Raw genomic sequence first — 18,566 nt, 5'->3', positions numbered from 1 at the left:
TAGTACCTCTTAGTTAAAACGTGCTAAAATCACATCTTAAAATCCTACTGTACAAAAGGCCCAAGTGTTTATTATGCATTGGAATTAAATAGATGTTAACAAGTGAACAAAAAACAAAGAGTTTTAAGCAGTCTGACTAAAAATCCCCTCCCCTCTCAATTGTTCAGGTCTCAGCTTTTGTGGTGTCAACATTTCACTATTTTTTCAATCACCAAAGCGTGATCCTGGGTAGGCAAGACCTGAAGGCTGGGATACACTAGAAAATTAGATCAGTTTAACTACATTGCACTGTGGTGTGAAAAATCCACACTCCTGAGTGGCATAGTTAAATTGACCTAAATCTCTGTGTTGACAGTGCTAGGTCAATGGAAGAATACCACCTCTTGGGTGGTTGATTATCTACACCAAAAGGAGAATCCCTTCTATTAGTGTAGGTAATGTCTACACGGAAGTGCTACAGCTACAGTGGCGCAGCTGTGCCGCTGTAACACTTTAAGTGTAGAAAAGTCCTGAATTTCTTTAAAAAATAAAACAACCTGTATTGACAAAACCCTTTAATAGCTTCTTTATAAATCAGAAAGAACCAAAAAAAAGGAGCAAGTCCATATTTTTCCCCTGTGCAGGTCACAAAGAAGTCAGGACTAAACAATGAGAGTGGGAATAAAGAGCTATGAAAATACAGCTTGCCTCTATCTCTGAGAAAATGATACCTACAGACCTCTGAGTATTGCTTCACATTTTGAAATTAACGCACAAATGGTAAGCTAGATGAAAAATTAGGCCCTCTTTCTCTCCTCTTCCTGACAGCCAGTAAACAGAGCTTAGTCTGCAACTATGTCAATGATTCAGCCATCCAACAGAGTCTCTACTTGCCTAAGAGAAGAAACAGAAACATATGTAAATTTGGTCAGGTGAAAAGTCCACTTTGGGAATATACAGCTCTTTTAATTTGATAAAAATAAAATGTTCCAACAAACCACCCTCACAGAGATCTGACTCCATGTCTGACCATTTAGTCACCCCCCTAATAGATATCAAAATATTTTGTTTCTTTCCAGTGGGTTAGAAAAGCGTTTTTCCCCCCTTTACATTATGTATATAATTTGAGGAAGCTCTCATATGTTCAGTTTAAAGTTACATTTCCCAGTGGCATACCATAGGTCTCCAGCACTTGGGGACCATACTTACATTGGTGCCCCACCCCATTGGCAGCAGTGCCATGCAGGGGTGTGTGTGTGTGTCTGTGGGCCTGTTTTCCACTCTCCCCAACATACCTCCATCAGCGGCAGCAGCAGCGTGGGCAGCACCCACAGGGTGCTCTCCCCCTGCTGTGGAGGTGACGGGAGGAGGGGGTGGTGACAGACTTTGGTCCCTGTGGCTCCCTCTTGGTGCCCAGTGCAGAGTTGGAGGGGCGGAGTATGGCCTGGCTGCCTGCAACAGGAGGCGCTCCTCTTAGGGCCTGGCTGTTGCTCCCCTGGGGCATGGCCCCCTGCCACACCCTCTTGCTACAGCACTGACATTTTCCAAGCATAACTCACTAAGAACTTCTGGGGACGTGTACATATTTTGTATGTAGGGCATCTGCTACTGCTGAAACAGCCAATGGGCAAACTTGCAGTTTGTCCCAGGGTTTTATTTTAATTCTGAAGTAACCCACCAGCAGCTACAGCCTATTGGGCCAAACAGCTGTACGGCTTAAAATGCTGGCCCTCCAGCTATGGTACACTTCATAGTCCACCAACTATTCCATAAATTCTAAGGCCAGAAGGGCCCATTGTGATCATCTACTCTGACCTCCTGTATAACTCAGACCAGAGCATATCTTCAAAGTAATTCCTGACTGAACTAGAGCACACCTTTTAAAAAGCTTGATTTTAAAATTGCCAGTGATGGAGAATCCACCACCAGCTTTGGAAAGTTGTTCCAGTGGTTAATTACCCTCCTTGTTAAAGTAGGCCCTGGCTGTGTTACCATATTTACTGACTCAGCTCTGCATTACTGTATTTACTGGGTTAAAAGGCAGTGAGGTCTGGTTCAGTGTTATCAAGTATAGCTGGTTAAACATTCAGGCTCAGCTGGGCATTACCATATGTTTTACTGCACGATTGTATTGATTGTGCTAGGTATGCAGCCCTGCCTTAATACCATATTCAGTAGGCTAAAGGGGTTACCATATTCACTCAATTAAACGTGCAATTCTGGCTAGGCATTACCGTATTTATTGCAGTCCCACCTTGAGGTTTGAACCATGTTTAATGGGTCAATCACGAAGACCTGATGGGTGTACCCTCAGTTTTAGATTATGTGTTGGGCGAAGCACTAAACACGCACTAATCTGGACATTGCCGTATTCATCTTGGGAAGCAAGCAGCAGCAGCAAACACTGGAATCTGGATGTGCATTACCGTATTTAGTGGACTAAACACACACCCATGATTGGGCGTTACCGTATTTAAGAGCCGAAACATGCAGCCCCACCGCAGTTGTACAGGGTGGAACGCTCAGTCATGATTTAGTCACCGTTACCACAGGTAAGCGTTTGTCGTAATTCACTGTTTAAACACGCAATCCTACTCGGCGTTACCGTATTTACCAGTTAAAGGCCAAGTGAATGCGGCGGGTTAGGCATGCGCCGTGTGGGGGCCGTGGTGGGGTGATGACGGGAGCGGCAGGTCCCGGCCCCGCCTCCTCCTCTCGCGGCTCTTGAGGTGCCGGGGAGGCCGGCCTGGGCCTTGTGTCTCGCCGGCTGGCCGGCTCCTGGCAGCTTGGCGCCATGGCCCAACGGAGAGCTGCGGAGCTGGGCCCAGGCGAGCCGGGCCCGGCCCGGCCCCAACGGCAGCGCCTCGAAGGTGCCGCCCTGACCCCTGCCGGGGGCGGCGCGAGGAGCGGGGCCAGTGCTGGGGGGCGGGAGCGGGCGGCGCGGGGTCCACGAGCGGGGCGGGGGGCGCTGAGGCGCTGCGGGGTCCACGAGCGGGGCGGGGGGCGCTGAGGCGGGGCCGGGCCCGGGGGTTTTGTTGTTGGCGGGGCAGATGTGGCAGTTAAGGACCCGGCTCTGAGGGCGCCCTGTCCTGCGGGTCATTCTGTGCGGAGGGGCCGGAAAGGGAGCAGCTCGTTCTCCTCCTTTCACTCGCAGTCACCCCCCGCTCCTTCCCCCCGGTGTCTCCCTGGCAGCTGTGTCACTTCCCCATTGGCCGGGATCTAAGTGTCTGTAAGCAGGTCTCTCTCTCTCTCTCTCTCTCTCTTCTCGGGTCAGCTCAGGCCTGCCCTTTGGAAGTCGGAGCTCCAGCGTGTGTGGGTGAATGGCTGGCACAGAAGGGTCCGCAGCCCCTGTGAATTGTGACTTGTGGTGTTAGTATTGTCAGGACTGGGCATTTTCAGGGCAACAAGGTTAATAAAGGACTAAATTGCACAGCGTTGTACATAAGGCTGCTCATTGGCATTTGGTGACCTAACCTGATGATAGGGAGCTCAAAATGAACATGTATCCTTAGGTTCCAGTCCTGCAACCTGTCCCATGCACCCTGTGCTCACAGGTAGCCCTAATTGCATGGAATGGCTTGTGGGATTGGGGCTTTAATTTGTGTGTACTTATTAAATTATTCCACTATTTTACACACCCAATATCTTGTTGTAAACTGATGGTGAGAGTTGGAAAGGGATTTTCTAAGTACTGTACATCATTGCCCTATCAATAAGATATATTATGGGTAAGGCAACCATATGTATTTGGTCTGACTTGGTATGGCAAGTATTGTGATTATGTACTCTGGGTTATGTTAAAAAGATTTGACTATTAGCACAGTTTGAAATGGTTTTACAGTGCAGTATAAAATCTTTAGCCTCTTGCAGTAAATTCTCTACTGTATATTTTGCAAACTGTTACAACAAATGTGGGTGGGATGTGTCAGAAATTGAGAACAAACTAATGCCCCAATCTTGCACTCACATGCACATACTTAATTTTACTACTATTACTAGTTCTATCCAGTAGTTTTGCCTTCCTTGTTCGATTATCATCCTGGAGATGTTACTAAATAACCCAAAAGACACAGTTAAGTTTGTAGCTGCATGGATGCAACACTCAAGCACTTTAGAGAAAACAGAGGCAGTAAAGTTAAGGGAATAGGGTAGACACTTATGCCAAATTCAAGGCAAAACTGACTAAGTAACTAGTCAGAAACTAGTCAGAGCACTTGTTTTGTTTTTTATTATATGTTTCATCATCCCTTTGCTGGCTCACAACAATGAAATGGTAATGCAATAGATTGCTGTGCATGTCGCATAATGGCATCATCATCATGCCACCAGGAGCTGCAAATGAAATAGCACCTTGGGATTTTTGTGCTATGGAGCCCCAGCAGAGAAACTAAGGCCAGGTGTACACTTAAAATTTTGCCCTTGTTGTTTTTTAAACAAAATAGCTATGCTGGCAAAAACCCTAGTGTAGATGCAGTTATACTGCTAAAAAGTGTCTTTCCATTTTGCTTGCTAAACCAGTATAAGCTATACCATCCTATAACTGCATCAGTGGTAGAAGGGTTTTGCTCATATAGATGGGTACACTCAAGAACTGAACTATAGTAAACTAAGGCAACTTTACTTGTAAAAAAGACCACCCATGTGAGGGGTGGAGGGAGTAGTGCATTAACTTTGCGCCATTTAGTTAGTTTGGCCTTGTCTACGCTAGCATTTATGCTAGCAACATTTTTATTGCTCAGGGTTGTGAAAAAACACTCCCCTAAGCAACACAAATTTTGCCGGCATAAGCACTTATGTGGACAGCATTATGTTGGTGGGAGATGCTCTCTCCCATCAATATAACGTGGCTACGAAAGCGCTCTTCCAGCGGCACAGCTGTACCAATACAACAGTGCCACTGTAAGTTCTAAGCGGAAACTAGCCCTTTGTCTTAACTTTCCTGAATGTCTTTATGTAGGCAAGCACTCATAGTAGAATAAGAGTATCTTTATTGGTTGGGGGAGGGGTTTACTGGCATAATTATATCAGTTTAATGTCACATCTTAGATTATATTGAAAAAACTTCCCTGCATATACAAAACCTTTTAAGTGAAAGCTATTTTAAAAGGTACCTTTTCCTTAGGACTTGTCTTCGTTAGGAAAAGGTGTGTGTTTTCCACAGGTTAGCTACCACATGTTAATAAGTGTGTTTAAAATCCTGGTCTAGCAAAGGCAAGGTGTTTTTGTAAGTTTGTCCCCTAGGGTTTACCTTGATCCGCTAATATGTTTAAAAATGCTTTTTCTCATAGCATGGACATGGCTCGAGTTAGTGAAGGACTAGATCTCTGAGCAGAATTAGACTGCATGGTGTCATCAGCATTTTGTTTGTTGTAGCTAAACCAGTGGTGAGGAATTTTTGGCAAAAAATTTAGTGTTACTTTGATGTGGTTAATAAGGGTGTAAAGCAGGTTTTCTCCCTTAATGTATTAGTTGAGGGCCGCTCCAGTATTTGGGTTTGACAGTGAGAGCTTAGCTCAAATAAGGACTGCAAGATTTTGCCTGCAGTTTCTAGGGAATATAAGAGAGATGGCTTTTTGGTGGGAAGATCTGATCCACAAAGTACTTGCTTTAAAAACTTTTGGAAGCATAACTTTGAACTCTGTCATTTATTTTTATGTTAACAATAATTTTGTTTAATTTTAGGAAGGGTCCATACAGAAGGTGGATCAGCACGAATGTCACTCCTCATATTAGTGTCCATCTTCCTGTCTGCTGCATCAATTATGTTTCTAGTATATAAAAATTTTCCACAGCTTAGTGAGTAAGTATAGTAAGAAGGATTAAATTGCTGACTTTTCTTTATAGTATCCTCTACAACTAAAGATTTTAGGAGGTACCCCAACTGATACACCTCAACATTTTCATAACCTGATAGAAATTTGAAAAGGAGGGGAAAGGGAATCATAAAACAACCTAGAAAGTCAAAATATAAAACTTCAGAGTTGGAAATATCCAGAAGCAAATACTGGAGACTGCCAGTCGGTGCTTGTCTAAAAGCAAAAGTTGTACTAACTATACTGCTATAATTAAAGCAGTACAATCTTCTCCTTTTTGGATGCAGTTATATTGGTGTAAATGTGATTTATACTGGTGTGTGTTCTCATACAGATGGGGGAAATAAGCTATACTTCTATAAGGCACTAATATACTGGTATAACTGTGTCCACAGTGGGGAAGTTGTATTGCTTTTAACTATAGTGGTAAAAAAATAAATCTAATCACACGCCTAACCAAAATAAGATATAACAATACAAAACTTCAACTTTAGAAAAAGGCAAAGAAAGTACACACCCGTAAGGCAAAACACCTGAAAAATCTTTCCTGTTGTAGAGAAGGGTGAAACACTCTGTTCCTCCCAAAGAATCCTAGTCATTGTTAATTTTTCTTCATTTGTGTAATCTGAACAAAGAGAAATAGTGCTGTAAACGCCTAATATTATCTGAGGATTTGAACTGCAGAATCCTATAGATTTGTGTTTTCTGTCTGGAAAAGTTATCACACCAGCAATTACGCTAATTGTTTTGCTCAGATTATAGCTATCTTTGATTTATTATTTTATGTTGGGGCAAATAAGTTTTAGAATTGTATTTACTGATTAATTAGCCTAATTCCTGGAATTCTTTTTTTTTTTCTTTTTTTTTCTCAGAGGAGAGAGAGAATGTATAAAGATTCCCAGGGACATGGATGATGCTAAGGCCTTAGGAAAAGTCCTCTCCAAATACAAAGACACCTTCTATGTCCAAGTATTAGTGGCTTATTTTGCCACATATATTTTGTATCCTTTTCCTGCTGATGTCAAAGATGTTTAGTTGCACTTAATGGTGTTTTCTCTGAAAAATCTGGAGGGATGTAAACAAGCTTACTGGTTCTTTATCATTAGAGGATGAAGGTTAAAAATGTAACTATTGGGGTGTCTTTGAGCCAGGTATTGAATGCACAAGAATATTGAACTGCCTATAAGAATGGATCAGATTCACAGAAAGAAAGTGTGTTGCACATGTAAACTAGTAAATGCAGCTAGAGGGTTGTTTTAAAGCTACCAATCTTGAGAATGTTCTTTTTGGAAATAGTTCTTAATATTTAACATATAAATTATCTAGCTTTATAGAACATATCAGTTCAATTGTTTCAAATAATTTTTATGGATCCTGTGGAGTTCTTAAAAAGAGAATTTAAAAGTCAGTGCAGCCCCATGTTCCTAGGACACTCAAACAGTGCATATATTACAGCTACTATAAAGAGAATGAAAATTTAAACTTATACCTGGGGCATTTCTTAGAAGTATTTCAGGCACACCTTAATTCTTGTAATGACTATTTTACACACAGAATTGCTGCATCTCTTTATATGATGTTAACTAGTACAAAATATTTGGAGTTAAAGTACAGTCTAATTGTTATTCCAAGCAGGTGTTCTCTTTTTTGTTATTGGTGCAGGTTTCAGAATATATTAATTAGTAATGGTAATAAAACACTTAGATAAAAATGAACCCTCAACTGCTGTTCCACGTACAAAAAAAAAAAGGATGAGGGAGAAGGGCCCACCCTAACCTAGGGTGAGTTGTGATATCATCAGTACAGGAAAAATCCAGATCTGCGAAGGGCACCCCACTAAAGAGACTGTAAAAACCTTTGGGTGAAGGACCAATTTCTTTAAGTTCTGTGTTCTAAAGTAAAATGTCAGGCTTTGTTCAAAATATAACTTTGTGATACGAGAGCAAGTCTGCTTTCCTGACAGTGCTCCCACAGGATAACAAGAGGGAACTCGGCAAGCTCATTAAGGAGGTAGAATGGTTTCAAAGATACAACCATGGCTACCTGTGAGGCTATTGGATGCTTCCATCACCATGAGATGGGCCTCCTCTGTTTCAAGTGTCTGGCATTCCAAGAGGGGCAATGCACCTTAGAGGACATATCCTTCAAAGGGATGGAGCTCTTCAGCAGCCAAACAGATGAAGTGCTCTACTCCATTAAAGATTGTAGGTCCCCATTGTGATTGCTAGAGGAATGCACCCCAGTTCCCTATTGCAATTGTACATATATCTTCCCCAAAAGAGGTAGAGAGTTCCCTTCTACTCCTATACTTCACAATTGGAGTACCCCCTTACATAAAGGCCTGAGACTCGAGGAGCCTGTTGTCATCTTCCATCACATGCTCCCAGAGGCAGCAGTTTTGGCAAGAATGTTGGAAGCTATGCTGGAGCCACGCTAGAGCCTACCATGTCTTTCAGAAGCCACCTTGCTCTTTGTGCTAGTCATCATCACCCTTGGCTACTCTATCAATTTCCTTTTCCCTAGGCTACTCCTCCTTCCCTGTCTTTTCAGAAACCCTTCTCATGAGAGCTTTCTTCAAACAGGAATAGGCTCATTGCTTTGTCTATAAATCAAAGAAGAGGTAGTGCAGGAGAAGAGACTTCTTCTGATATTTCCTTATTCTGAAGAAGAAGAAAAGGGGGCCTTTGACCTATCCTAGATCTGAGGAGATTGAACTAAAATGGCACAGATTCAGGATGGTAACACTTGCCTCCATCATTCCATCTCTTCAGGTTCAGTTGAGGTTGTAGTTCGACTTACAGGACTCAGACTTCTGCATAGCTATCCACCTGGCCCACAGGAAGTACCTGAGATTCACAGTAGAGCCTAGCCATTACTAGTACATTACATTACTTGTACTAGTACTGGGACTCTAAAGTAGTGAGTCCTCATAAAATGTTTAGCTGTGGTGGCTGCAAACTGAAGGAGGAGAAGTATCAAAGTCTACCTGATCCCAACAACAGATGGCAACAAGCCAGAAATTTGTCCTCTATCTGTTTTCCAAGTGCACATCCTTGTGAACTAAGAAGACTCGTCCTTTAATCTATCACAAATGATAGTGTTCATAGCCATGATCAATTCCAGGTCAGCAAGGACATTTCTTCCAGAGGACAGAATCCTATCATTGTAGTCATTACTAAATGGAATAAAATAAAAACTTGACTGATGGTACAGACTTCTCTTTGACTGTTACACTACATTGGCATGTACTTATGTGACAGCGCTTTCCAGACTCCCACTTGTGGCCCCTTCAACTTTGGCTCCAGTTAGCCTATAACTTGACTAGATATCAGATGAACAAGGTTGTAGTCCCACCTTTTGTCAACTCAGAGCTGAATTGGTGGCAAGACCCCAAGAACTTTTTTCCTCTACATTTTCTTCCAGGCAGCAACTCTGAGTTCCCATTAACTTTATTGCTACTGTTTTCTCCATTCCATTTGCTGAAGTGATCAGCCATGAAACAGATAATATCAACAGTGATGTATCATAATTGAGTGAATTGACACTTCAATTAGATTAATACTGGCCAAGGGAGTCTACCCCTCTGAGTCACTGTTGCCTACAGATTCATGCATACAACATAGCATCAATTATTCTAGGTTTGCATTTGGATGGCTTCCTTCACATTCCCAACTGAGGACCCCAAAACAAAACTAAAAATGGGTGTTAGTTTCTGCACAAGCTGTACGTCTTCCTGACCACATAAATAAATACTTTGACTTAATCTGGGCTATATGTTTGACATCCCTTGTCTAGTTTATGTAGAGAGAAGTATGCAGTCCTTAACATAGACCTCTAGAATGAAGAGGTGCTTAAAAGGGAAGAAATTTAGAGTAGGGAGGTGATCTCATGGCTATCTGACATTACTATTGGTTTGTGGCAAACTTACAAATTTTTAAAATTACACACTTTTAAGGGGATGTCCCATGTAATCAGTTATTGTATTAGGCTTTAAATTTTGAAGATCTGGGTTCAAATGTTGGTGTACATCACGAGCAAATATAGGTTTGGTCTTATCCAAGTACTAGCATCCATAAAATCTCCACAATGTTTAGGATGTTTTGGCAACTTCTGCTAAAAATATACTCCAGTTGAAACAGAAGTTAGAGGTTTGGGCATGAATACTGGTGAAAAGTCTACGGCCACTATTATATGGGAGGTTGGACTAGATTATCATAGTAGTCCCTTCCGGCCTTAAAATCTAAGAAAAGTGGTGTGAGGCTGGAATGGTATGTGTATGCTGCAGGTGAAGAATGAGATGTTTTGTTACTGGTCATGTAGTACGTATTTGTACTGTACTTTATCAAAGCTGTTCAATCATCCCCTCACTCGAATGAATGCTAAACCTACAAATCTGAAAGGAAAAAAAATAGTTTGCATTGACTTAACTAAAAGTGTCTTTGTAAAAAAGGATTTTGTTTTATATTGGTGCAAGTTTATGTGAGTAAGGCTTTTAAAGACTAATATGTTAATGCAGCACTCCCCAAATACCTCTTGTAAACTGCATACGCTAGTAGTATTTTGAGGATATACATATTTCTAATGTCCATTTTACAAGTGGGTAAATACCATGATCATTTTTAAAAAGAAAAATTTAAAAGCTTTCCAAGCAATATGATGTTCTATCCTTAACTGAGAAGCACTCAGCTTGCAAACATTTGCTATACCCGGCTCTATATTTCTCAGCATCCTCTCAGGGTTTCTTTATCCATTCCCATTAGCCTTATTTCTTGTCTGTCTGGTAAGTATGTATTCTTCCTCCACTCACCCCTCCAAATTAGTTGGCATTTGAGGTGCCTTTGCTGTTGTGGTCAAACAATATGATCTATATCACTTCATCCATGCTGATTAACCCCTGAGGTGTTGGTGAGGTGGAGGTTTTATCACTTCTAATTGAGCTCCATTGAGGTAATGGGAGTGTTACTGACTTTAGTCAGAACATTGTTGAGCTGGTAGAGCCAGGCTTCCAAAGTGCTCAACCAGGCTTTATTGGTGTGAGCTGTTTGGGTCAGTGTGCTGAGCAGTTTTGAAAATCTGGCCTCAATTGCTGACCCAGGCTGAAAACTTTGTCCATAAAATACATCATAAAATTCAGACCATGAAATGATTTAGACGTGTGTTTTTATTCGATTACATTACAAAACCAGAGGGATACTGCATACATCACAAAACCTGTACACTTACAAAAAATCATTTTTTCAAAATTCTGCAGTCCCCATCGGTAACACAACTGTTACGTGAAACCACTGAGTTTGTGGCTTAAACAGAGGTTCTAGAGTGGTATTGACTGGCTCCACAGGCTGTCCTGTCCCAGCCTCTTCTCCTCTTCTGCCAAAAGATGTTCCTTCTCAATTTAAGGCAGGGCTTAGGAGGGAGTAAGTCAAAAGTTGGTGGTGGATTAAAGAGAGAGTCAAATAAATATAGAGGGCCCTTGAGGTGGTGGTTTTCACAATTGAGGAATCTGAATATTTAGAGTTCACTTGAGGCTTTTTACTCTTCATGTTGGCAGTGTTGTTACTATTCAAAGCCTTGTTAAACTGACTGGTGATAACTGTTCTCATTTAGCATTTTTGGAGTAGAAAGTAATCTTGTCACATCTATAATAAATGTCAAGATGGATGTAAACAAATGCATCTTTTTGCCTAAACAAGGCTGTTACAGAAAAGAATAGATTCTAATGATTGCTGTTGTATGTGTCTATATAGGAGTGGCTAACGCAGACAATTAAAGGAGAACTCTGTAAAGCAGCCTAAATGGATAGCTGTATGGCACCAGGCCCTGTACTGCTCATGAAATCAGCAGGGATTAGAGATTGTTGTGTAAATTGCAAAGAATTTCTTCTCACTCTTTTTCATTTGCAGTGTTCTGGACTTGGAGCCTCTTTCTGTTATATGCTTTCATATTTAGTTGGACGACCAGTTGTGTACAAATATTTAACAGAGAAAGCAGTGAAATGGTCAGAACAGGTAAAGTTGCTCTTGGAATCGTTCATGTTATGATCTAAAATGCAAATGGAAGAAGATGGAAGCATAAGGGTTTTGGTGTTCACAAAACCTAATAAGAAATGGCTGATTCTGCCATTATTACTCAGATATAGTACCTTGCTCCAGGTCTATTCTCCTTAAAGCAAATGGTGCTACTCACTGAGTGTACATTGCACTTGGTATGAATAAGGATAGCAGAATCTGGTCCAAAGCATATTTATGGAATTGGGATGGAGGTGGAAAACAAATTTAGCATTAAGCAGGTTCAGCAAATACAATTAAATGTGTAGTCTTTCTAATGTGATATTTAAACTATTGTCAAAGGAATCAGCTTAATGTTTAAAAATTAAACTGTCCTCTTGAATTTGAGTTCATAGTTAATCTAATTTCAGTAATACTCTTTCAGATTTTAAAAATTTAATTTTTTAATGTGACAAAAGTAAACACCATCTTGAATGAATTTTATTAGAATAGATTTTCTTAATGAACAAAACAACGGTGCTCTACTTTTTACCATTGTTTCATTCTTAAACAAGCGTTAAAGCCAAACAAGCGCTAAAGCCAATTTTTCTGGCTATTGTGGATCAGGAATAACTGTTTTTACAAGCCTTTGTTTTGGATGTATAGTTCCCTTTAAAAAAATCTTTTAAATCTGTTCCTTTGTAGCCAGGCAAACTGTACCTGATCTGTTTTGGCAGGAACCACTACTTGTATGTATATACAAGGTCTCTAGTCCCACTTACATAAATATTCTACCATGGGGATGGTATTTGATTACAATGTAGTAGTCCCATAATACCCTTAACACGACTAAAGATGGTGGTTCTGCAGTGTAGATGAAACTGAGACAGTTCTAAGAATTGTGCTAAAGCTTGGGATATTTACCAATGGAAATGTTAAGCACTTGCTATCTAGGATCTGTCTCTGCTAGTAATGCTACACATATGAACAGCTCAAAACCATGTTATAAGCATGTTAGAGCTGTTTCTAGATCAGATGGACTAAACACATCTTGGTTCTAGGCCCACAGGTAATTGTTATAGTTTAGGGCATTTTTGTTTCTCCCCCCCTCCCCCCCCCCATGATAAAAGGTGTATTTTTAAAAAGTGTAGACAAGGCAATTTGTAGTTTTAGAATGTTAGCTGGTCAAAAAAAGCTCTTTTGTTGTGTAGACACATCCACTGTGTCTAGCCCTGGTGTATAAAAATAGTAAAACCTCAAGTCTGGATAAGGTTTTCAAATACGTGGCGTAAAAGGGCACCTGGATCTAATAAGTTTTACTCTTGCTTTTTTTATGTGATGTAGCTACACAAACAAAGACCAATTGCTGCTGCTTTGGCGAACTACTTTTTTTTTCCTTGTTAAAAAGTGAGTTGACTTAGTTCACTGAGCAGATGTAATGTCTAACTCCTATCCCAAAAGTCAGAATTTCTAAGCTAACTTCAGCATTATATTTAACAAATGTTTCCTTGACCCTCTTCAAGCTCCAATCAGAACTTTTTTGAATATTTTGTTCAATTTTTTTGCTTTTGTTCATTTCTGCTAAAGAAAGGTATATGAAGTTTTTAGCTAACAAGTAGCCTGCAGATGCACTATATCTGAATAAGAGCAGCTTTAGTTAATGGTACATGTGTTTAAAGTAAGATCATTGTATTTTCAAGACAGGGATTTTACTAAATTTTTTCTAATTTGTGGCAGGTTGAACGACACAGAGAACACCTCATTAACTACATAATATTTTTGAGAATAACGCCTTTCCTTCCTAATTGGTTTATCAATATAACATCTCCTGTAATAAATGTACCACTGAAAGTATTTTTCATTGGTACTTTTCTAGGTAAGAATTTTGGTTAATAAATTAAGCTTTTAAAAAAACAGTGGGGTTCTTTTCCTGTTCACAGAATCAGTTAGCATACAGCACCGTCTACTGGCAAACTGATTACATGACTACGCTATTTATTTTATTTGTTTTTCTGTGGAGCTGATCATACTATGTGAGGGGCTCACTTCTTACTCCAGTGTTATTCCCATTTTACAGTTGGGGAGAATGAGACGGAAGCTAAATTACTTGTCCAAGGTTATGTGCCAAATTGGTACACTTCAGGAGTGCCCTTTGTTCCATTTTGTGACTTTAAAAAAAAAAAAAAAATGGAATACAGTTTTGTACTGAAAACATGAAAATCAGATGTATTTCATGTTCTCTGTGCAAAATTGTTTTGCATCAGAATCTTATGTGCTTTCACATGAAGGGCCTGTTTTTCTGATATCTGTTTACTGCTGTTTTTCTTGGAAACCGATTAAGAAATTATTAATGAATTTTTTTTTAAATTGTGCAGTCTTCAGTGTGCATTTTATTAAAAATATTTTTCACCCTGGCTATGAACTATTTATGAACTAATAACTGTATAGGAGGCAGTAAAGCCTAGTGGCTACAACAGTGGACTGACTAGCACTCTGGAGACCCTACTTCAATTCTCTGTTCTCCCATTGGAGAGTGGGGTGATCTTGGGCAAGTCACTGCACCATTTCCCCATCTGTAAAATGCAGATGATGATACTGACTTCCTTTGTAAAGTACCTTGACCTCTAAAGATGAAGAGCATTATAAAAGGGCTAAGCATTATTATTACGTCTTGACTGAACCTAAAAGAAACTGGTAACTAAATTAGTTTTACAGGGTGTGGATTATCTATATCTTGGTGAACAAGTTAATTATTTTCCCTTTTAAAAAACTTTATTCATTGGTGTCTGAACTAGATTAGGTGCTTCGAGACATTTAGGAAACTCCCTTGTTTTTCCTTTTGTCACAAGAAAATTATATTTGTGCAACCCTCTAGTTTCATTAAACTGCATAGCTAAACAAAAATGCAGACAAAAAGATTATTTACGTAACTTTTTATCATTATTTATTATTAGAAAGCCACTAGCTATGTAGGGAAAACCAGCATGTAATTTAACAAGACTGTTCTACGGTGTTGAGACTTAAATATAACAATCTGTTTGTAGTAAAGCTTAGTTGTATGCTCTCTTGAAGGGTGCTGGCTTTTAAAATTTAGTTTTAATAGAAACACTTTGAATGGAAATTGTAAGGTTTCTTAGTTTGGGCTTTTAGGATGTAGTCTGTTGTGGTAACTTAGGAAGGCCCCAATGTTATAAAGAAAGGATCTACTCATGGTTATAAAGCTAAGCAGGTGCATAAATGTTTGCAGTATGAGGGTTCAAAACCCCACTCCTGCAAGTTACTCCACATGGGCACAGGGTTCCTTCAGTTCAGAGTTAGATTATTAGCTATCCAAACTGAGATTTCAGTCTGAGTAAACTTGCTGAGTTTTCTCCCTCTGCTTCAATGGAACTACAGCTTATGATTCTCTCTTTATAAAGGGTGACCCTTCACAAGTTGCTCTCTGACTTCTTGTGTAACAGCATCAGTCTTTTCTTTTATGGGTGGGTGGGTAGTTCAGTGTTTGTTTGGAAATAGTATGTAGTATTTGATTTTATAACTAACAAAAATCCCTGCAGAAACGTATAATTAGAAACAAAATTGGACATGATAAAGTGCTATTTTTGGTCTAATCCCTATGTGCTACTTTCAGTCTTTGTATGCAAACTAAAAAGTCAATATAATATACCTAGCAGAAAAAGAATGTACACTATCTCATTAGATTATAATGCTAGGTCCAGGTGCTATAGAACAATGGTTTATGTATGTTTTTCCACAGGATACTATACTTGTTAAGAGCTGTATTTTTATGAAGTTCTGGACTTTGTTGCCTTAACTGTTTCCAACAAAGTTCTAAGATGGAGAGTGTTTGCTTTCCTTTAATTTAAAAAAAAAAAAAAAAGGGGGGGGGACTTTTGCTTTTATTATTTTGGTTCTCTTTAACTGATTCTTTGTTTTATCTCTGTACATGTAGGTGTCGCACCACCATCTTTTGTAGCAATTAAGGCAGGAACAACACTGTACCAGCTTACAACAGCAGGGGAAGCTGTTTCTTGGAACTCTGTGTTTGTTCTAATGATTCTAGCTATTCTCTCTATTCTGCCAGCTGTCTTCCAGAAGAAGCTTAAACAAAAGTTTGAATAAAGATCACACTGGATCTTAATTTCCCATACTTCATCTCAGGATCAGCACTTCTGATATTTGTATGTTCACTTTTTTATCAGATCCTCAGCAATTTTAAAAAACGGGAGACTTGTAAAGGATAAGAACATCGTTATTTCTTTAAAGGAGCACATTTTGCTGCCTGAAATTAAAGGAACTGTGTTCAGAAATATTCTGCATAGAGTTTTGCAGCCCAAACCACCAATTTTTTGTTTTTTGTTTTTTTTTTTTTGGAGGGGAGAGGAAAGAACCCAAAACACAGAAGATTAGTTAACTTTTTTCTCTGCTTGATATATGGGGCAGAAAGGCAGATGGTTTAAAATGAAACCTACAAATATTGGTTTCTAAACTTGCAAATAATTTTTGATTGGTCAGTATAACTTGTAGCATTCTACATGCTTCTGCAGATTAGTATGTAACTTAATGATTTGGTCTGAATAATTTTCTCTTCATTCTAATTTTTCCATTTCATCATCTTTTGTCCTTACTGGTCCCAGAATAATGTAACATGCAATGCACTCACTTGTAAAACATAAGACTTCTCTCTTAGAGCAGTTCGTTAAACTCAAGTGATGTACAGCTGCAGGAAGCTAAAATGCTTTCTTTTTCTTCATTAGTGTAGTCTCAATTTAAATACTTCCTTATTAACTGAATTAACAAATGCAGTCAAATCATTTCCCTCCTTCTGTAGATTTTATTTTTGGGGAGCAGGTCAGAGTTTCCTCTTGGGTGGTTTAATTTTAAAACTTTTAAAAATTAAAAAAAAAAGTTTAGACTGATTTTTATTTAAGTGTCTAGTTTTGCCAGTATTTCAAATGCATAGACTTGTCCTGCCAATTTAAGATATCACATTTTATACAAAATATTTCAGTCCTCAAATTATTTTAAAAAATAGAGTAATTATAAATAATTTACAATTCATAGGGTATATTACTTGAGAATTTGGGGGTGGAGGGGAGGGAATCATGTTCTTGGTTATAGTAACCTGCTACCATTACAACTCATCTGGCTAACGAGTTTTATCAGGTATGAAAATTATTACACAGTTTTGTTTATCTGAAATATTGCTATATAAAGCTCAGTGCATCATGTAATGAAAATCTTACACTTTAATATTCATAAACCTAGAAGACTGCATCCTATGTTCTGATTGGAGGGTAAACTTGACTACAATTCATTTTTCCAAATAAAGTGCATTATTTTATTATCCACTGAGGTATATACAATACCTTCTCTTGAATGGTTATCACTGCTATATTCAGTTTGTTGCATTATCAGTGGACCCCTGAAAATATAAGCTCCCAATTCAACAAAATACTTACTCATGTGCCTAAGTACATGAGTAAGTCCCCACTGAAGTCAGTGCTTCTTGCATGCTTTAAAGTTAGGCACTGCCTAAGTATCTTGCTGAATCAGAGCCTGACTCATTAGTACCTGCTTTGCAATGCTCAGATTTCTGAGGAATTACTAGTCTGAAATTTTGTACAGTGTCTTCTCATCCTGAAAATCTCGTCATGACATGGAGCATTTTAGATATAAGAACAGTAATATAAATGTGATATGAAAGGTACTGGTACCTTCAACAGCTTTGTTCTTCTGTAACATAAAGTGGATTGACTCATTCATTTTATCACAGTATTATGTGTAAATACATAGGAAATATATTAATTGCCTATACTATTTTTGTCATGGTTTTATTTACATAAATTGACTTTTCAATGCCTATTGAATTTTTCATTCAGACTTGGACTGTACAATAAACTGGTGGTTGTGTTGCTAGCTAAACATCGTTTTATCACTTCCATTTACAAGATTCATTGTAAAATACAGCATTGGGAGTTGTGGACAACCTTTAAAACTAATGTTCTATAACCTTAGACCACCAGTCTGAATAGTGGGGCTTCTTACTGCTGTAGGGTTAATCCATCAGGACAAAAGTTACTCTTTAGAGTTTTCAGTGCCATTGCTAGTCCAGTGGTGTCTAAAAATTTGAGTGTCCTGCCTGACTCGAGTCCTAGATTAGATTGTCTACACTATAAAACTTCAGTTTGGGGGGCTCTTGTCATAAAAGGCTCTGAACTATGTTTCAAGTCCTTATGGATCATGCTAGAGCCTTGGATTTTACAATTCACAGTGTAGATGGAACAGTTTTAGCTTCATAACATAAGTCACATCGGTGTTGTAATTGGCTTCCCAACACAGTAGCTTTTTATATCATAGAAAGGACCTTACCTTAGATTTCTTTTCTTTTGAAAAAACTCAATTGGCTTCTAGTCAACAGTTCCACATCCATCTTCAGTGGCTGCCAAGAAAAATTCCTTGAATAATCCCTCATCCATGGGAACTATTCTGGTCTATGTGAATAGTATAGGCATTGGAATGAAAAGATCAGAAAAGAATGTGGGGTAAGGTCCAGTTATGGAACACTTGCAATACCTGCCTTTCATTATAAGGAAATTCAGCAAGTGATCTAAGAGGTAGCCACATCTTTTTAACAGAAAATCTCTGTCATGAAGCAAGTGAGGAGGTGAGAAGAAGATAAATGTAGCTCCTTTGAAATATCAAGGGAATTTGAACTGTTAACCTGTTATCTTTGAAATTGTATTACTCTAGTAAACGATATTTCCAAGACATCATTACTAAATGTCTC

At 39.0% G+C, this 18,566-nt stretch overlaps 1 protein-coding gene across 2 annotated transcripts; it reads left to right on the top strand.

Moving 5' to 3' along the window:
- Nucleotides 1–2,659: 2,659 nt before the first annotated feature.
- On the top strand, nucleotides 2,660–17,215 carry TMEM41B (transmembrane protein 41B). Of its 2 annotated transcripts, none has more exons than XM_067540766.1 (7): nucleotides 2,660–2,849; nucleotides 5,666–5,779; nucleotides 6,665–6,793; nucleotides 10,479–10,572; nucleotides 11,693–11,797; nucleotides 13,514–13,652; nucleotides 15,729–17,215. In XM_067540766.1, exons 2-7 carry the CDS (start codon nucleotides 5,694–5,696, stop codon nucleotides 15,896–15,898), a joined length of 723 nt encoding a protein of 240 aa, XP_067396867.1. In that variant the 5' UTR covers nucleotides 2,660–2,849; nucleotides 5,666–5,693; the 3' UTR covers nucleotides 15,899–17,215. The 2 variants fall into 2 exon arrangements, with proteins under 2 accessions (XP_067396867.1, XP_067396866.1); XM_067540765.1 differs by having other exon boundaries at nucleotides 5,662–5,779.
- Nucleotides 17,216–18,566: the final 1,351 nt, after the last annotated feature.

The sequence above is a fragment of the Emydura macquarii genome, unplaced genomic scaffold (assembly GCF_026122565.2).
Source record: "Emydura macquarii macquarii isolate MOO-44397 ecotype Brisbane River unplaced genomic scaffold, CSIRO-AGI_Emac_v2 contig_587, whole genome shotgun sequence".
Lineage (NCBI taxonomy): Eukaryota > Metazoa > Chordata > Testudines > Chelidae > Emydura > Emydura macquarii.
This window is presented reverse-complemented; position numbering and strand designations above follow the sequence as displayed.

Excerpts from the sequence above, each read along its gene's own strand:
- TMEM41B (XM_067540765.1), top strand. The coding sequence starts at position 2,774 with ATGGCCCAACGGAGAGCTGCGGAGCTGGGCCCAGGCGAGCCGGGCCCG. Across the intron at positions 6,794-10,478 it reads TATTTTGCCACATATATTTT|CTTGCAAACATTTGCTATAC; the intron begins GTATCCTTTTCC and ends AGAAGCACTCAG. Across the intron at positions 10,573-11,692 it reads CCTTATTTCTTGTCTGTCTG|TGTTCTGGACTTGGAGCCTC; the intron begins GTAAGTATGTAT and ends TTTCATTTGCAG.